Genomic DNA, 15,631 nt, shown 5'->3' with positions numbered 1-15,631 from the left:
TGAATACCATTTTTTTTGTATTAAATTCTGGAATAGCCCCCAGCCTGTGTAACACTGTATTGAGAAAAGTACTGTAATTAGGTAGCTAGCAGCATGATTTTAGGGACAGACTATATTACAGCATTGCCCTGTCTTGGATAGCCCAGAATAGCTCGTTCTTGTCAGATCTCAGAGGCTAAGCAGGATTGGTATTTGAATGGGAGACCACCAAGGAATGTCAGGGTACTACATAGAGGCAGGCGATACCTCTTCCCTTGAGGACTCTTCCGTGTTGCCATAAGTCACCTACAACTTGACAGCATTTTAAAAATCGTGGTAGAATAATCCGGCTTTCACGGCCGAATTCAACTGGTTGCTGTGAGTTTTCCAGACTGTAACAGACTTCCCTGTGTGATACACCTCTGAAGATTGCAGCCACAGATGCAGGCAAAACGTTAGGAACAAGATTACCAGACCACGGCCACACAGCCCAGAAAACCCACAACAACCAGTGGTAGAATAATTACTTTGTATATGCAAGGACCCACATTTAATTTTCACCATTTTGAATTAAAGGATCTTGGGAAGCAGTCTGGGGAAAACAGTGTAGCCTGAGACACTGGAGAGCTGCTGTCAGTCAGAGAAGACAATACTGGGTTAAATGGATCAAGTCAAAAATAACTTTATATGTTCAAAGGCTATATGATTTTGTCTGTGTAGCGAAGGGATGCAAAAAGAACTGCTCTCACAGTATGATATCTAAAGGGTACACTATGAACACTTTGTCTGTTTGCCGTAATAGTTTTGTAAATTCCTGCCTGAAATTATTACCTGTGCTTCAACTTTTCTACAATATTGAGATAATGTGAAACTTTAGGTTGAATTTTGAACTGACCATCTCAGAGTACTCAGCCTCCAAAAGTATCTCTGCAAATGTTCTGAAACTTTCAAGAAGAAATGTAAAAAAGGCCTAATATCGGCTACTGATTGGTTTGGTGAAAGTATTATAAAAAGAAATAATTGTTTACTAATTTTTAAATAAGGAGCAAATGACACTGGGAGCTTTTAAATATTTAATATAGTGAAGTTGTCTTTTTTCAAAATCACTGAAATTATGTTACATATATTTATGTGCAAAACCAAATGATTGTAATTAGCGCAAATCAGTCATTCTGTTGTTGTGTTGTTGCTTTCCCAACTTTCCCAGAACTTTCTAGTGCCCCTGTAAATTGCCATAAAGATTGGTGTTCATTTGTCTTTATGACTAAACCCAGTGGGACAGCAAGTGTATTAATTGACAGTTTGTAGTGGTTAATGAAGAAAATGCGGACTCAGTGTCACTTAGTAATTTATCAGACAGTCTAAACACCTCATTATTAGTTTATGTCCAGTCTTTCTTGTCTTTATGAGCTTTGGATCCTGTAAAAATCCCTTATGACAAAGTGTCTTCTTATAGCTGATTATCCTGGGCTGAATCCGACACTCCTCCATACCACCTCTTGTGTTGGCCACAAACCTTTCCATCTGGTCTCTAGTAATTGATTGTATTTTAAAAATCACTAGAACCAAATTACCCTTGAAATGGTCTTTAATAATACTCAAATCAACACGCTTGACAAAGCATTGATGTACAAACTAAGAAAATGGATAGACATTCTTTTAACAATAGCTATTAAACTAGGGTTACAAAATTCAATACGGTTAACTGTTGACCATTAGTTTTACACATTTTAGAAATTCTCTCTCAATCTCTTGAGCACATGCGCAGAGAACAAATTCTGTCAAAGATATAGGAGTTTTAGTATTGGTCTTCTTCTGGAGAAGACATACAGACAATACAAGTCAAGACAGTAGTTTTTATGGGATCAACTCACAAATCCAGTTGATTTGCAAACTAGTTAATGTGCTTAAACATACTTATGTGGTAGTGAATTCTTCAAATTAATTGTTCATCATGTGAAGAGATGCTGCCTTTTGTCTGACCAGAATCAACTTCCTGTCATTTTTACTGGATGACCTCCCAAGCTATGGGAGGGGAAGATGTTCTTTCTACCCACTTCCTCCCTACCACACATAATTGTATAAGCTTCTATCAGGTTCCCCATTTATTAGTCTCTGCTGGACTCCCAGAAGTTTTTCAGATCATTTATAATAGATGAGAGACAGTAATATGTAGTGGTTACAATGTTAGAGTTGGGTTTGGGAGACTCCAGTTCAGATTCTGGCTGTGCTGTGGAAAGTTGATGGGTGACCTTGGGTCAGTTGCTCTTTGTCAGCCTAACCTATCTCACAAGGTGGTGATTGAGGGGATAAAACGGAGGAAGGAAGAATAGTGTAAGTTACATTGCAAAGAAAACTAGAGGTATAAACAAGCATTGCATGTAGTGTAATATTCACAGCATTACACCATACAGGTTTGTCAGATCTCCTCTTGGAGAGAGTACTTATACTGATAAATGTTCAAGCAATAATAGAGGATACAGCTGCTGCACTGATCCTCCACTGATCCTTTCACCCAGTCTCCTCCTTGGCAGGTGTTCAGCTTTATCACACAATAAGTAGGCAAGAAGGTGGGCCTAGAGAGCAGAGTGTGAGGTCCAGTTGCATCCTCTTTCATGACTTGGGTCCATTTGAAGAGTATACACCCACTTTTCATTTGGTTCATTTGGTAAGAAAAAGTAATAAATAACTAGTAACACCTATTTCCTTTTGTAGCAGGCTATTGTCACCTCTAGAAAAAGAGTCAAGTACTAATCCAATCCTGCTTTTTTGAGGGCATTTGAAGCCAAACATTTGTATCTGGGTTGAATAGTGTATAGCTAATGTCTGTGTTACAAAAGGGTTAATCCTGACTGATTTTTGTACTTTGTTTTGAAAGGTTTACCTAAATCTCAAATACAAATGAAAAGTGAAAATACCAAGAATAATTCTGCAACAATCATGAGGCATCATAGGAGGAAAACCCCAAAATATTGCCTATAGCTTGATAAACAATGTTAGAATGTTTTTCACACATAATTTTTCTGTCTTGCAGTTCTTGTTGCTGATATGCTAGTTTACATACCTGCAGTAATATTGTACTGTTGCCATTTAAGGGAAACCTCAACCAAGAAGAAGGTTGGCTTGACTATTTAAAAACATCTTGCTTTATGTGTGGATGAAGTGTTTTGCTTAGAGGCAGGAATGAAATTGGTTCATGTAACATCCATTTTATCAGAAAATATATTCTGATTATAAGCATTCTCTTATTATTAAAATTGTCTTGACAGCAATTATTGGAATGCCTTGTAAGAACAAAATCCACTGCCAGTTGAACCAATATGTACCTTACCAAAAATGTGGATTAGAAAAAGCCCAATTATACAGACTGGCTCAATTTGAGATTTCTGGGCTGGGTCTCATCTAAATTCATACATGAAAGCACAATTTAGGAAAGCAACCCAAAATGTCCCTGATATGCTGCCCCTAGAGAACAGGAGGCCCCAGGAGCAACATGCAGGGGGAACTGGAACTCTGCCACAGGAGGAAGAAATTATTTCCCCCCCCCCTTACTATGGGGATCTGTTCAACAGAATCCAATCCTCTGCTTTCAAAATCACAACTGAAGCAGATCAAGGAAATGCACATATGCTCAAGGTAATTTCATGTAATACTTCTGAACATTTAAAAAGATATCTAGATTGACTAGTAACCATAAAACTGACTTGTAGATTTAACCCCCATCATCGCACTGTTTTCCATTGCAAATAGGCTATCTCCCACAGTTGTCCTTTGTTCTTCAGGGGGAAATCTTAGATGTATGTTTCTCTGGGGTAAGCGGGGAGTGTTATATTGGGATAGTAGTGCATGGGGAAAGTCAAAACCCATTTTCTCTGATACTATAACTCTTAATCAGAATTGAGGCTCCCTCTACCCATGGCTGGGGGAATTCTGATCAGGAATCTTGCACACCATGTGCCCTTTGGCCGTTTGCTACTTTTGTGAAATAGTAAAACAAAAAAACTTGTGCATTTGGCATAGTCTTACTTGTCTCTTTTTAGATGGCCGAAATGAAGTGTTAAGGCTTACCATATATACTCGTGTATAAGTCAAGTTTTTTAGGCTGAAAAATGCCCCCCTTCACTTATACGTGGGTCCTACTTACCGGTAATTCTTGTGTGGCGTTCCCCCTGTCCCGTCTTCGCTCTCTCCTGCCTTCTTCTCTGCCGCCCCCCTTTCAGCCACTTTCTTGCCTCATTCTCTGCTTTGCTTTCTCCTGTCGGCCGGCAGGCCCCCTCACTAACTCACCCTTTCTTTCCTTTCCCCGCAGGCTCTGAGGCTTGGCTTCAGGGAAGCTGCCGCACGGGCAGCCTGTCTCTATGGTTTTCTTAAAAGGGCAATGCTCCAAAGATTGCTGAAGCAATCTTTGTGTTCTCTGCTTCACTCTCTCCTGCCTTCTACTCTGCCGCCTCCCTTTCAGCCGCTTTCTGTGCCTCGTTCTCTGCTTCACTCTCTTTTGCCTTCTTCTCTGCCGCCCCCCTTTCAGCCGCTTTCTCTGCCTTGTTCTCCTCTGCCTTCTCCTCCACCACCTCCCATCCTGTTGACCCTCCACGGCCCCCAGCTTCTTCCCTCTCCCTGGACCCTCCCAAAGGCTTCTGGGGTGCTCCTTTCCCCCAACTGCAGCTCCTTTGCCAGCTCAGTGCCCCGCCTCCCCCTGGACCTTTCCCACCCTCGACTTATACTCGAGTCAATAAGGTTTCCCAGTTCTTCAAGGTAAAATTAGGTGCCTCGACTTATACATGAGTATATACGGGTATATGTTCTGTTTAAGGCACAATGATCTATTGCAAGCTTAGGGTATCTTAAAAAATGAATGTCTTTTTATTTCACAGATTTCCACTGTTCTCTGCATATTGCTGTATCCAGGCCTCATTCTCATTGATTATGGACATTTTCAGTATCCTTGCATATTCTGCCATGGCAGAGTATCTACAAACCTATGTTGTAACTCTACACCACTCTCTTTGCAGAGTGAACAGGGATTAATGTTGTCTATAAAGATTTGTATTTTGCATATTTCCCCCATATGATTACATCCCTAAATATATGTAACTGTAGAGTGATTTTACTTATGTAATCCATAACAGTGTATCTTTCTCATCAACTTTATATATTTAGTCACGGAATTGGTGAAGTTGATGAAAAAGATACATTGTTATGGATTACGTAAGTAAAATCATGAACACTGATCCTATGAAAATATATATACATTTTCATAGGAACAGTGTTCATGAAAAAGCTCCATTAGGCATGGATTGTATAGGTAAAGATATAAAAATACAGCTAGTGATCTCTCCTGTATTCTTCTCTCACTAGCAGGTCCCTTCTGACTCTCAGAGCTGGCAGTCCCTGGTCTGTATGGCTGTTAATCCAAATACTAGGAATACAGTATTGACTCCAACAGGTTTCAGGATCCAATCCAAAGTTATTATGAAATCCCAGTGATCTGTTCTTGTTAAAACGTTTGTGACAGCATGGACTCAGAGCCAAGACAGGTCTGACACTGGGAGTCTGTGATGATTTTCCTAGTGTTTATTATCTCTATGCAGAAGCAGGCGCTCAACCCTTCCATCTCCATGTGATTTCATTTGCTGTCCCTGTATCTGTTGTTTTACCTATGGAAAGAAGAAACGTATGAGAGGGAGTGTCTGTCTTTTTCCCTCTACAGCTAACAACATGGGAGGCAAAGTGGCTTCAGTCAACAAAAACTTGAAGGATTGAACCTCTTCTCTGCCACCCTACCTGTGCCTGGTCTAAATTGAGCTCCTTCATGGCAGCTATTAGTCTTTTAAAAACACTGGAAAGATCTGGTCAGGGATCTCCCTGCATCATGTCTGTTTTGACCATCATTGAACACGAAGTGGATGATATAAGCATGAATGAGTTTACTTGTGCACATATGTCACTTGATAATACATGATGTGTATATTAAATATTGGCGACAGTTGCTTAATATCACTTACCATTTTGCAAAAAATACTGTTCAGTGGATCTAGTTTACAGGCTCTGTAGTAAACCATCAAGTGATGTGCATGTATAGCAAACTAGATGAAATGCCATTGTTATGACAGGCTGGAATTGGGTGAGGGCAAAACTATGGATTTCAGGTCTATTGTTACGTCATCTAAACTGCTCTTCTGAGATTGCTTCCCTTTGGGCTTAAGTAATGATACAGTGGAGTGACAGACAGTATGGTTTTAGGCTATGGCTGTTTCCACACAGCCCAATAATACCGTACCTGGGGCGCTGTTTGCACAGCAGGCAGCAGCGCCGTGCTCATGCCGGCCAAGTGGTACAAAAACGCCACTTTTGAACCTTGCTCAACGAATGAGGTTTATCAAAAGCGGTGTCTTCCACCCGCTGCCGTGCGAACTGCAGCAGGTGGAAGGCGGCGTTTTCCCCCCGCCTTCCCCAAATGGCTCTTACCTTCTCCTGGCTTCCATCGTGTTGTGGAGGCCAGGAGACATGACTCCTGGCCACCGACTCCAGAGCCGTCATTCTGGCCACGGGTGCATGTCCCTGGCCTCCACAATGCAATGGAAGCCAGGAGAAAGTAAGAGCCATTTAGGGACGGCGCAGCCTGTGTGAAGGCTGCGCCGTTGGCTGCACACCCAGCGGGACCGTCCATGTGAACGGTCCCAGGGGGTGCATCGGTATAAACTATGCTGATGCACCTCCGCTCAGCTGGCCTATGTCTTTTAGATGTGAAATATTTAGGGTACAATTTAGCCAAATTTCAGCACTTTGAAACTAATGTTACCTTATGCTGTCTCTTCATCTGTGGATCTCACTGTTTTGACTGGATCCTGTTATCAATTTATGGCAAAGAAAATCCTTATTGGTGGTCAGTAGGAGATTATGTTCCTAAAGTATGTTCACCTGATTTTTAACAGATTTGTCCTTAACATGAAAACCATATATAATTCTGTGAGCCTTGGCTTTGCTTTGTGGGGGGTGCTTTGCCTGTCCTATGATTTGGATCTTTTGGGCTCAACTGCATTTTGTTTAGCTATTAACTATAAACAAATGGAGCTCTATCATTCGTTGCCCTTCTTCTGCTATCTTCTGGGAAAGTGTTTCAAGAAAGGCCTGATGGGAAAGGGGTGAGTATCTAGAAAATGGATCTGGAATGCACTTAGGCAGCCTTGCCTTGGGAATTTGTGCATGTCATTCATTTCTCGATTAAGCTTTTGGAGAAGAGATTCATGTCATTATAATTCTTCACTCCCCCTTCCCCCAGTAGAACATGTTTCTCCTAAGTCATTAAATAACATACTAAATAGTTTTAAGAGTGTCCATAGTGTATCAGAATACACACAACTATCTTTTCTCTTCGACACCTGTCATTAGTTAAGCACAGGTCACAAATGGACACCCAGATTTAGAAGATAAAAAGTTTAGTGTGTCTTTTGACATTTAACAGTTTTCTTATCACTGATCTCAACTGCTGTAGATCTCTCTCTTTTGGTTATTTATTGCATGTTCATGCACATGGTGTTAAGTCAGCCTTCAAGTTTGAAAATGTGCAAACATTATTATTAGTTCCTTTCGTATGACCTTTTGGTTTTCGTCTTCAGGCTTGGATTATTTTCTTTTATATATTACAGATTACTTTTGTTGATTAAACTGGCTTCTATAGTAGTTGTTTCTTTTGCTCTCTGCTGGCTTCCGTTTTGTACAGAAGTGGAACAAATCTTGCAAGTACTTAGAAGGCTCTTTCCAATTGATCGAGGTTTGTTTGAGGTATGCTTTTTTCCCTTCCTCTTCGAAGCTTCTTGTAAATGTTTTATATTTTTAGCTCCCTTGAGAAACCTTCAGTTTGACCCTTAGGGATTTCATGTGGAAGATACACCAGAGGGCTAGTAATATGATCTCACTTCTCTGGCCGTCATTTCTTGCCAGTTATTTAATCCAGTATTTAACCCCTAGCTCAGCTGGTATCTTTCGGGATATTATATGAGTAGACAGCATTTATCCCATCGTGAGAGCTATAGCTCAGACATACATTTTTCCATTCAGAAAGATTCCATAATAATTAAGAGTGTCCTTGCACTGTTTTCTTATCTAGAACATCTTTAAAAAGGCATTACTTTTATTCTGTTTTTACTTTCTTACTATTCCAAAATAGTCTTTGGATTGATGCACTGGTGCTATATACTTCAAAAGGCATTGAAAGCCCTGAGTTGATACAAGCTAAAATGTGTCAGCCTGCTTTGATAAAGTAAAGCCTGTAGGTGCTGAGAATAATGTAGAGAGGTTTGATTTACAAACATGACTGATCTGTACTAGAGACAAATAGTGATAGAAGTTGGTAGCAATCTCACTTTTGAAAGGTCTGATATCCACAGTAGTTGTCGTGCTGGCACAGTGAACGATAAAGAAAATAGGCTCTTCTTCCACACTTGTATGTGTGAAGGGTGAAGTATATAAAAAATGAAGCCTAAGTTTTATCAGTTATTTGATATACGTGTTTATTTCACTCATTGCTAGATTTAAGTAACGAAGGCCTCTTTAAAATAATAAAGAAGCTTCATTCAATTTACCCAGAATATCCCAAGAATTTGGGTCTAAAGTTAGCTGAAATATTTTCAGAGCTGACCAAGGGAGTGACTGATTTAGATATTAATCTGGATAAACTGAGAAACTGTCTATGTAAGCAATGCGCAGTAAGTTTATACTGGGGTGCCTGTGACAGGGTCTTTGAATTGGTTCCCATTTACAGAGATGCCTCCAAGTGCTGATAGTTGTAAAACCTTTCTGGCTATTAAGCAAGCATCTTATGTGTTTGTGGGTGCTGCCAAGCACTTGTCACCTTCAGCAGCTTTGCAATGTGTGTTCTGTACACTTGCAAGTGAAGAAGAAGGGACAGCTCAGTTGTTGGTTGTAGCTTTCTTGCTGTTATGTCTACACAGCTGTGATTCAAGCAGCTGTTTAGGGATGAGTTTCATGAGCATGCAAGCTGTGTGGTTACAAATTTAATTTGGAAAGTGATCCTAGCACAACTGCTAATGTCTTTAGACTTCTTGATTTATTAGGAGTTAACTCTGTCATTGCTAGCAACAAGCAAGCAGAGCTAAATATGTTCTAGTGATAGAATGTGGCAAAATATAGCATGGCCTCACATTTGCAGAGAAAAGGTTCATGTTTCTCATTTTTTAACCTGAAAACTTCTGGGTATGGATGATTTTGTATTTCAATATTTCCACGAGTGTGAGGCTTTTAATCTAAGAATGTATTTTTGTTTATTGAATTCTTGTTTTAATCAGTGTGCACAATTTTGAATCAAGGTCACCCAAATGCAATTGTTACACTTAATCTCAGCATTAGATTTCATCTGGAGGGTCTTTGCAATTCATTGTGTAAATAATGCCCATCAAAAAAATAATGCAGCATTTAAAATATCTTTTCAGGATAAAGTAGCCAATATTTGGTGCACCTTAAGTGTTTTTGTCAAAATTAAGACTGTTCTGACACCACAAACACAGCTTAAACTGAGGTAAGTGAGACTGGAAGTTCTAATTGGCTTTCAGATATTTTTAAGTTAAGGAATGATTTCAAGAGACTATTTTAGCACATTGTGATGTCCGTTAACTCATCTGTAAAGCTGGTTTAAATAGTTATTTTTAAGTTTCCACTTTTTCTTTGTGTTTTAATTAATAACACAACATATCAGGAGAAAATTTTAAAAAATAATTGTACGCATTTTATTAGTTTTCATATTCAGTAAATTCAAACTGTAGCAATACCTAATTATATTAATAGGTGAATCGAAGTGATACTAAATCAATATGTTTTAATATGTTAAAGTTATTATTTTGCTGCCTTACAGCTTTGCTTTAACATTTCTGAGCCTACTTCCCTGTTGTATAAAACTAACTCTGCAGCCTTCTCTAAAAGGATTTAAGTATGCTTTGGTAAGTGTATAACACAATTTTTTATTTAAAGTGTACATTTTAGAATAACTGCAAATCTTGATAGTGGATGACCTTGCCCACCTCCTGTCACCCCTACTATGACTGTTTAGAAAGCAAGGGGAAGGCAGAGCTGAGAAAAAGGGAGGCATAGAAAAAAGGGAAAGATACTCCTAGTTCCATCCACTACGATCATTAGAGGTATAGGCACTTGTGTTGTGTGACAAGAAGTACTTCTCAGGCTCTTGTGTGTTAATAGCATCTTCCCTGTTACATCAAAGTCTAGTGGGTCCTTTGACTGGTGTTACGCAGACTGTGGTTCAAGTTTCCAGTCTGGCAGGCTAATTGATCTGGTTAATAGAGGTGCTCTTGAAAGCTACAGATTGTCTCTTTTAGGCATCTCCTAGGTCAGAATATATTGCCCAATGCAAACCTGTTGAAAATAAATGTCCAACAGTCATGCTAACATTGCTGTCCCTTACCTTTACAAAATGGAAAGAACCATTTTTATTGGAAAGAACCAAGGTTCTCTAGAACCCGTTGCATCTCCAAGACATGAATATTGAATCAGCAAGACACAAGGACATAGGTAAGGGGGGGTTATGGGTTCAGCCCTCCCATTACATGTCTGAAGCTCCCATGCCCCCGGGCTCCCAGGTGGCAGTCCCTTCTTCCCTCCCCTCTAGGGAGAAGAGACTGCAGGCCTCGGAGAGTTGCTTTTATAAACACTGAGGCCAGGGGGGCGTGGCTTGGGAGGTGAGGCCACTCACCCCTCCCAAACCCCACCCCCACGAAGCTCTCTGTGGCTGGGCACTGCAGTCTCTTCTTCCTGGAGGGAAGAGACTGCTGGCTGCCAGCTGGGCTCCCAGTCGGTGGGAGGAGGGGAGACTGCCGTCCCTGGCCTCGGAGCACTGAGGCAGGGGTGGAGCTTAGGGAGGCATGGCCATGCCCCCAGGGGTGGGTGGGGGCGTGGCCATGTCCCCGAACCCACCTCATAAAAAATCTATAGCTACATCACTGGCAAGACATGAATGTTGAATCAGCCTAAAGTCTGTGTATGTTGTAATGATCCATAAAGCAGCCAGTGGCTACAGAGGTTTAAGCAGTTGGTCATCCTCCTTGTTCTGTGCCTGCGTAGGGAATCAAACTGGGATTTAATGGCTTCTGTTATACAGGAGCAGAATGTTATGGCTAGGTATAATAGGGATAGGGCCTTCAATAGCTAGACTGTATCTGAAGAGTCCAAAGCTGCACATGCTCTGATTCGAGTTGCAACATCCATTGGAATAAGAATTAGACTGATTGCCTGCTTGGTGGAAAAAGATGGGACAAGGAATTTTCTCTGCTTCGATCTTCATACTTATTCTGCCCATGCATGTTCTCCACAAGATGTGAGACATTAGTTGGTTATTGTGACCAGTGTTTTTCACATTACTAATTTATTTCTATTCTTTTTCAATCCCGATGTCTCTGGGTGAAGTAGCCTAGAGTCCTGGGTAGCGTGGAAATGGACCATATTATCTCTTAAGGTAGAAGTAGGCAACCCCTGGCATACATTTTGACAGAGGCACTCCAAACCATTTTACTTGGTGCTCAGGGCCTGATCTCCACCCAAACAACTGAGGTGCTGCCAGCACTATTGGGTCAATGGTGTGGGAGAATGCAACTGGCATGAGTTCTACCCATTAATGCTTCCCAGATCTGCATAATTACCAGCCAAGTGCAATGTACTTGCCCAATGTACAGTTTTCATCCTTCTGCCACCATTTTGTTTGCTGGCACATTTTGGCCCTTGGATCAAAAAAGGTTGTCTATCTTTGTTTTAAGGCACCTGAAGGTTGACCATGCTCCGAGGTGCTCTTTCTCAAAATTGACCCAATCTTGCTGCTTTATGATTGTCTAAATAGTTGAAGATTAGCAACTAATAGTGAAATAACTGTGAAATAATATGAATGATTCTTCCATCAGTTGCAACTGAAGTTATTCCTCACACAAGAATTTCTTTAATTTTTATCACCTTTTGAAAGTAGTCTTCTGTGGTGAAGACCAAACAACATTTTATTTGCTAAACACATGCTTCTTTGTGTTTGGGGTATAATATTCATTCGTTTTTCCACTGTTCACTCTTCACTTTATATGCTTTGTCAGTGCAGTCCACCTAGCCATCTTGTTAGGGCACAAGTTGATGACTAATCCATACCAGAAAAATGACCCCACCGTTACCCTGGGAATGAAGAGGCCTAATTATGTTAGAGTTTATTTGATAGCATAAAGTACTATAATCCAGTTAGTGGACCTAGTGGTGTTTAGGATAATGGTAGTGTTTCTTACCTGCCACTCCATAACCCAAGAAAGTGCAAAGCTCCACATCTAATAATCCACAGATTTGGCCATGTTGAAAATTAGATATATTGATATGGGGAAAAAGAAAGAAAAGTACAACATAGGCTGATTATAGACTGGCTTTCTGTCCTGCAACGAGCATATGGTTCATGTGGAACAGAGGAACTGATGCCATTAGAGGGGCGTTGCTGGAGATCCTGGGCACACTACAGTTTGTGCAACCTCTTGCTGAGGGGTTTCCCTCCTTCTGGGTCACTGCAGTCAAAAGACAAGATGAAGGCTCCCTGTTTTGTTTCTTTAAAACCCTTTAAAGGTCATTGATATTGTTTATATCGATATTGTTGAGACTATTTGTTGTTTTTGCATTTCTAGGGAAAGGAGACAGCGAATCCTTGAGAGGAGTGAAGGGGGAGACTGTTTCCTCCTTCAGGGATCCACAATCAGCTTTTCCCTAAAAATGCAAAAGCAACAAAAATCAGCCTCAACAATACTGATATATCAATATTACCTTTAAAGTGTCTTGCCTTTTAAGTGGGGGCAGGCAGTCCCAAGTACGGCTGCACAGCAAACAGTGGGGCTCCTTGTATTTAAACAGGGAAACATGAGGAGACCTCACTGCAAAGGGACCATGAAGCTAGGAGCATGATAGAAAGCACTCCATGCATAATGGGCCAAAGTGAAATTTGAAGTGAAACTCTACCCCACTCTGATCAGTGGGCATGCAACAAGGGCTGCTCTGATTTTTTCAATGCTGGGGAATTTTTCACTTTCATTAGCACCGGAGAATCTGGGGCACAAACATCTGCTACTAATCGTAACTGTGAAATCCAAAGGGGGGGGGGGGGAGCTGCATTGCAAGTGGTGGAAACGTTGTGTGGGCACCAATGCTACTAGTGCTGTGCAAAGTGGCATGGGTGCTGCCTCAGAGAGACTTATCCCAGTGGCAAGGCACCATAGTGCAGGAACCAGGAAATGGTGTTCCACACCATTGTTCTTGCACCACAGGAGGCTGTGCCGGTGTTTTGGGACCATTTTGGGGAAAGTCCCCCAGGAACGCCCCCTAAGTCAGCAGCCAACTTGCACCACTAAAAAGTGCAGCATAAGTCTGTCTTTTCTATGGGATTTTTCAGGCAGCTTTCCCCTCTCCCCCATTTCCCCCCCCCTTCCTGTGCCTCCTAAAACCCCACTGGAGGCAGTATGGGTGTGCTGCCATGGCACAAGACCCGGCTGCTGCTCTATCACCCCCCTTTTGGATTGGGCCACCTGCCTTTCCAAAATTGTTGAAAGACATTGCTTTATGCTGTTTCTCAGAATTGACATTTCAAGATTTCACTTACTGTTACATGATGTTGATATTTGAAAACAATTTTTTCAACATGCTTATGCATCTGTACTTAATGTCTACAACACAAATGCTTTGCATATTAAAATAATCATTGTTTCAAAGCTACAAGGAGGAAGCAACAAGGACATGCACTGTATGCTTGGTATTATTTCCACTGCTGGCTATTGCACTTACTTAAATAGTGTATAGTTTTGCATTTTAGCTTGAACCTATCTGAGTTTCTTCAATAGCAAGCAGTGTAAGACATTAAACTTTTTATTATTAGAAATGCTAAGATATTTCTGGGTCATTGCCAGCTGTTCTTTTTGCTACTGGAATTAAGTAGTACTGTTGATGTGCCTTACTGATATCTGACTGCCCTGCAACTAAGCACCTGCCACCTGGAGGTTCACAGATGACACCAAAACAAGGAATATTATTTGCATGTATGAGTTAAACCTGTGTTTCAAGTCAATACCGAAGTTATTTTGAATTGGCCCAGAGAGAATGGTGATGTTCCCAATATAGTACTTCTCTAAATCCTGAAATTTGGATTCTGACAATTTGTGGCTGTGTCCTAAATATTTATATTTATTTAGATATTTATTTCCTTCTTTTCTCCTGGTGTGGCCTAAAATCACCTTAAACATTGTTGTTTATTTTATCCTTGCAACAACAATCCTGTGAGGTAGGTTAGGCTGAGAGAATAGCTGACCCATGAGCAGTGGCATAGCGCCCATGGGATAGGGATGCGACACCCCAGGTGGAGCAGCGGCAGAGGCGTGGCTGGGCCACAAGGGGGCCTTCCAGGGCAATGGCGGGGTGACTGTGGCAGGGGCACAGGGCATGCATGCCCCCCCCCCGGGCACAGTTTCCCCTCGCTCTGCCTCTGCCCATGATTACTCCGTGAGTTTCCATGGCAGAACAGGGATTCATATCTGAGTCTCTTGGATCCTAATATGATATGATACACCAATCTGGCTCTGAGATATAGACAAGGTTCAGGATTTGCCTTTAACATATATGGATATTATTATTGTTGTTGTTATTATTATATCAAAATAATAGCTGACAAAAAAACAGCTGACTTATGGTGACCTAGTAAAGTTTTCAAGGCAAGAGATGGTCAGAGGTGGTTTACCATTGCCTGTCTTCATGTCACAACCCTGGTATTCATTGGAAGGTGCCTGGTCCACGGTCATCCAGCAATTTTCTGTAGTGTGAGTGGGGATTTTAACCTTGGTTTCTCAGAACTCAGTCTGACACCTTCATCATGATGGCTCTATGGAAATTATAACTAAGGCTAAATGTAATTGCCATTCTAAGCTGAGATTCACTTCTGACATTATGCACACATACATACACATTGCTACTCACAAGGCAAGGTAATTTGTACATACATACACAAATTTTTCGGTCTGTCAGCCAGATGCCCTCTTTTATAATAAATATAAATATGTGCAGTGACTTTTGCCTTTTCAATGTGTAGCCATAAATATATTAGCTGCTCTTGCTGATCAAATAGTAAGAACATTGACATTGTTGTGGAAATGAAAACCTTTGTTGCACCGTAATTAACACTGCCTAACTTCCTTTTTAAAAGGTTACCTGTGCATTGTCCTTCTTTCTCTTCTCATTCCAAGTGCATGAAAAATCTATTCTTCTAGTTTCAATGTAAGTAGCATTTTAGACACAAAAAATATTTTGCTCCTTACCTACTGGCATGAGGAATATCTATGTGTGATATGGGCAAATTTTTAAACAGCTGTGATGATTTGATGGGTCATGGAATTTGGCTGAGAATAAGGCTTGAGCCCCTGGAGCAAGGGAACTGCTTGCGCTGTCCTTTAGGAGGGATTAGCACATCCTTGTAATTCCAGGGCCTTTTTTTAAATCCAAAATTTGAGTATAAAATATTTAGAAGGTTGGAATAACGAGACATCTTTATAGCACTTCCTCAGAGTGTGTGAAATTACAGCTGGCATATGCAGCCCAAGGTGGTGACCTTTATGTCCTTGCCTTGTAAAACCAAATC

At 40.9% G+C, this 15,631-nt stretch overlaps 1 protein-coding gene across 1 annotated transcript in view; it reads left to right on the top strand.

Annotated features, from left to right (window-relative positions):
* Positions 1-15,631, top strand: part of ALG6 (ALG6 alpha-1,3-glucosyltransferase) — a 33,181-nt gene that overhangs the window by 15,529 nt on the left and 2,021 nt on the right. Inside the window, exons 6-12 of the mRNA XM_048496388.1 lie at positions 3,014-3,096; positions 4,851-4,915; positions 6,936-7,121; positions 7,626-7,761; positions 9,429-9,514; positions 9,848-9,932; positions 15,200-15,270. Of these exons, the coding sequence (XP_048352345.1) occupies positions 3,014-3,096; positions 4,851-4,915; positions 6,936-7,121; positions 7,626-7,761; positions 9,429-9,514; positions 9,848-9,932; positions 15,200-15,270 (712 nt within the window). The remainder of the gene's footprint in view (positions 1-3,013; positions 3,097-4,850; positions 4,916-6,935; positions 7,122-7,625; positions 7,762-9,428; positions 9,515-9,847; positions 9,933-15,199; positions 15,271-15,631) is intronic.

This window comes from Sphaerodactylus townsendi, linkage group LG05, assembly GCF_021028975.2.
Source record: "Sphaerodactylus townsendi isolate TG3544 linkage group LG05, MPM_Stown_v2.3, whole genome shotgun sequence".
Lineage (NCBI taxonomy): Eukaryota > Metazoa > Chordata > Lepidosauria > Squamata > Sphaerodactylidae > Sphaerodactylus > Sphaerodactylus townsendi.
This window is presented reverse-complemented; position numbering and strand designations above follow the sequence as displayed.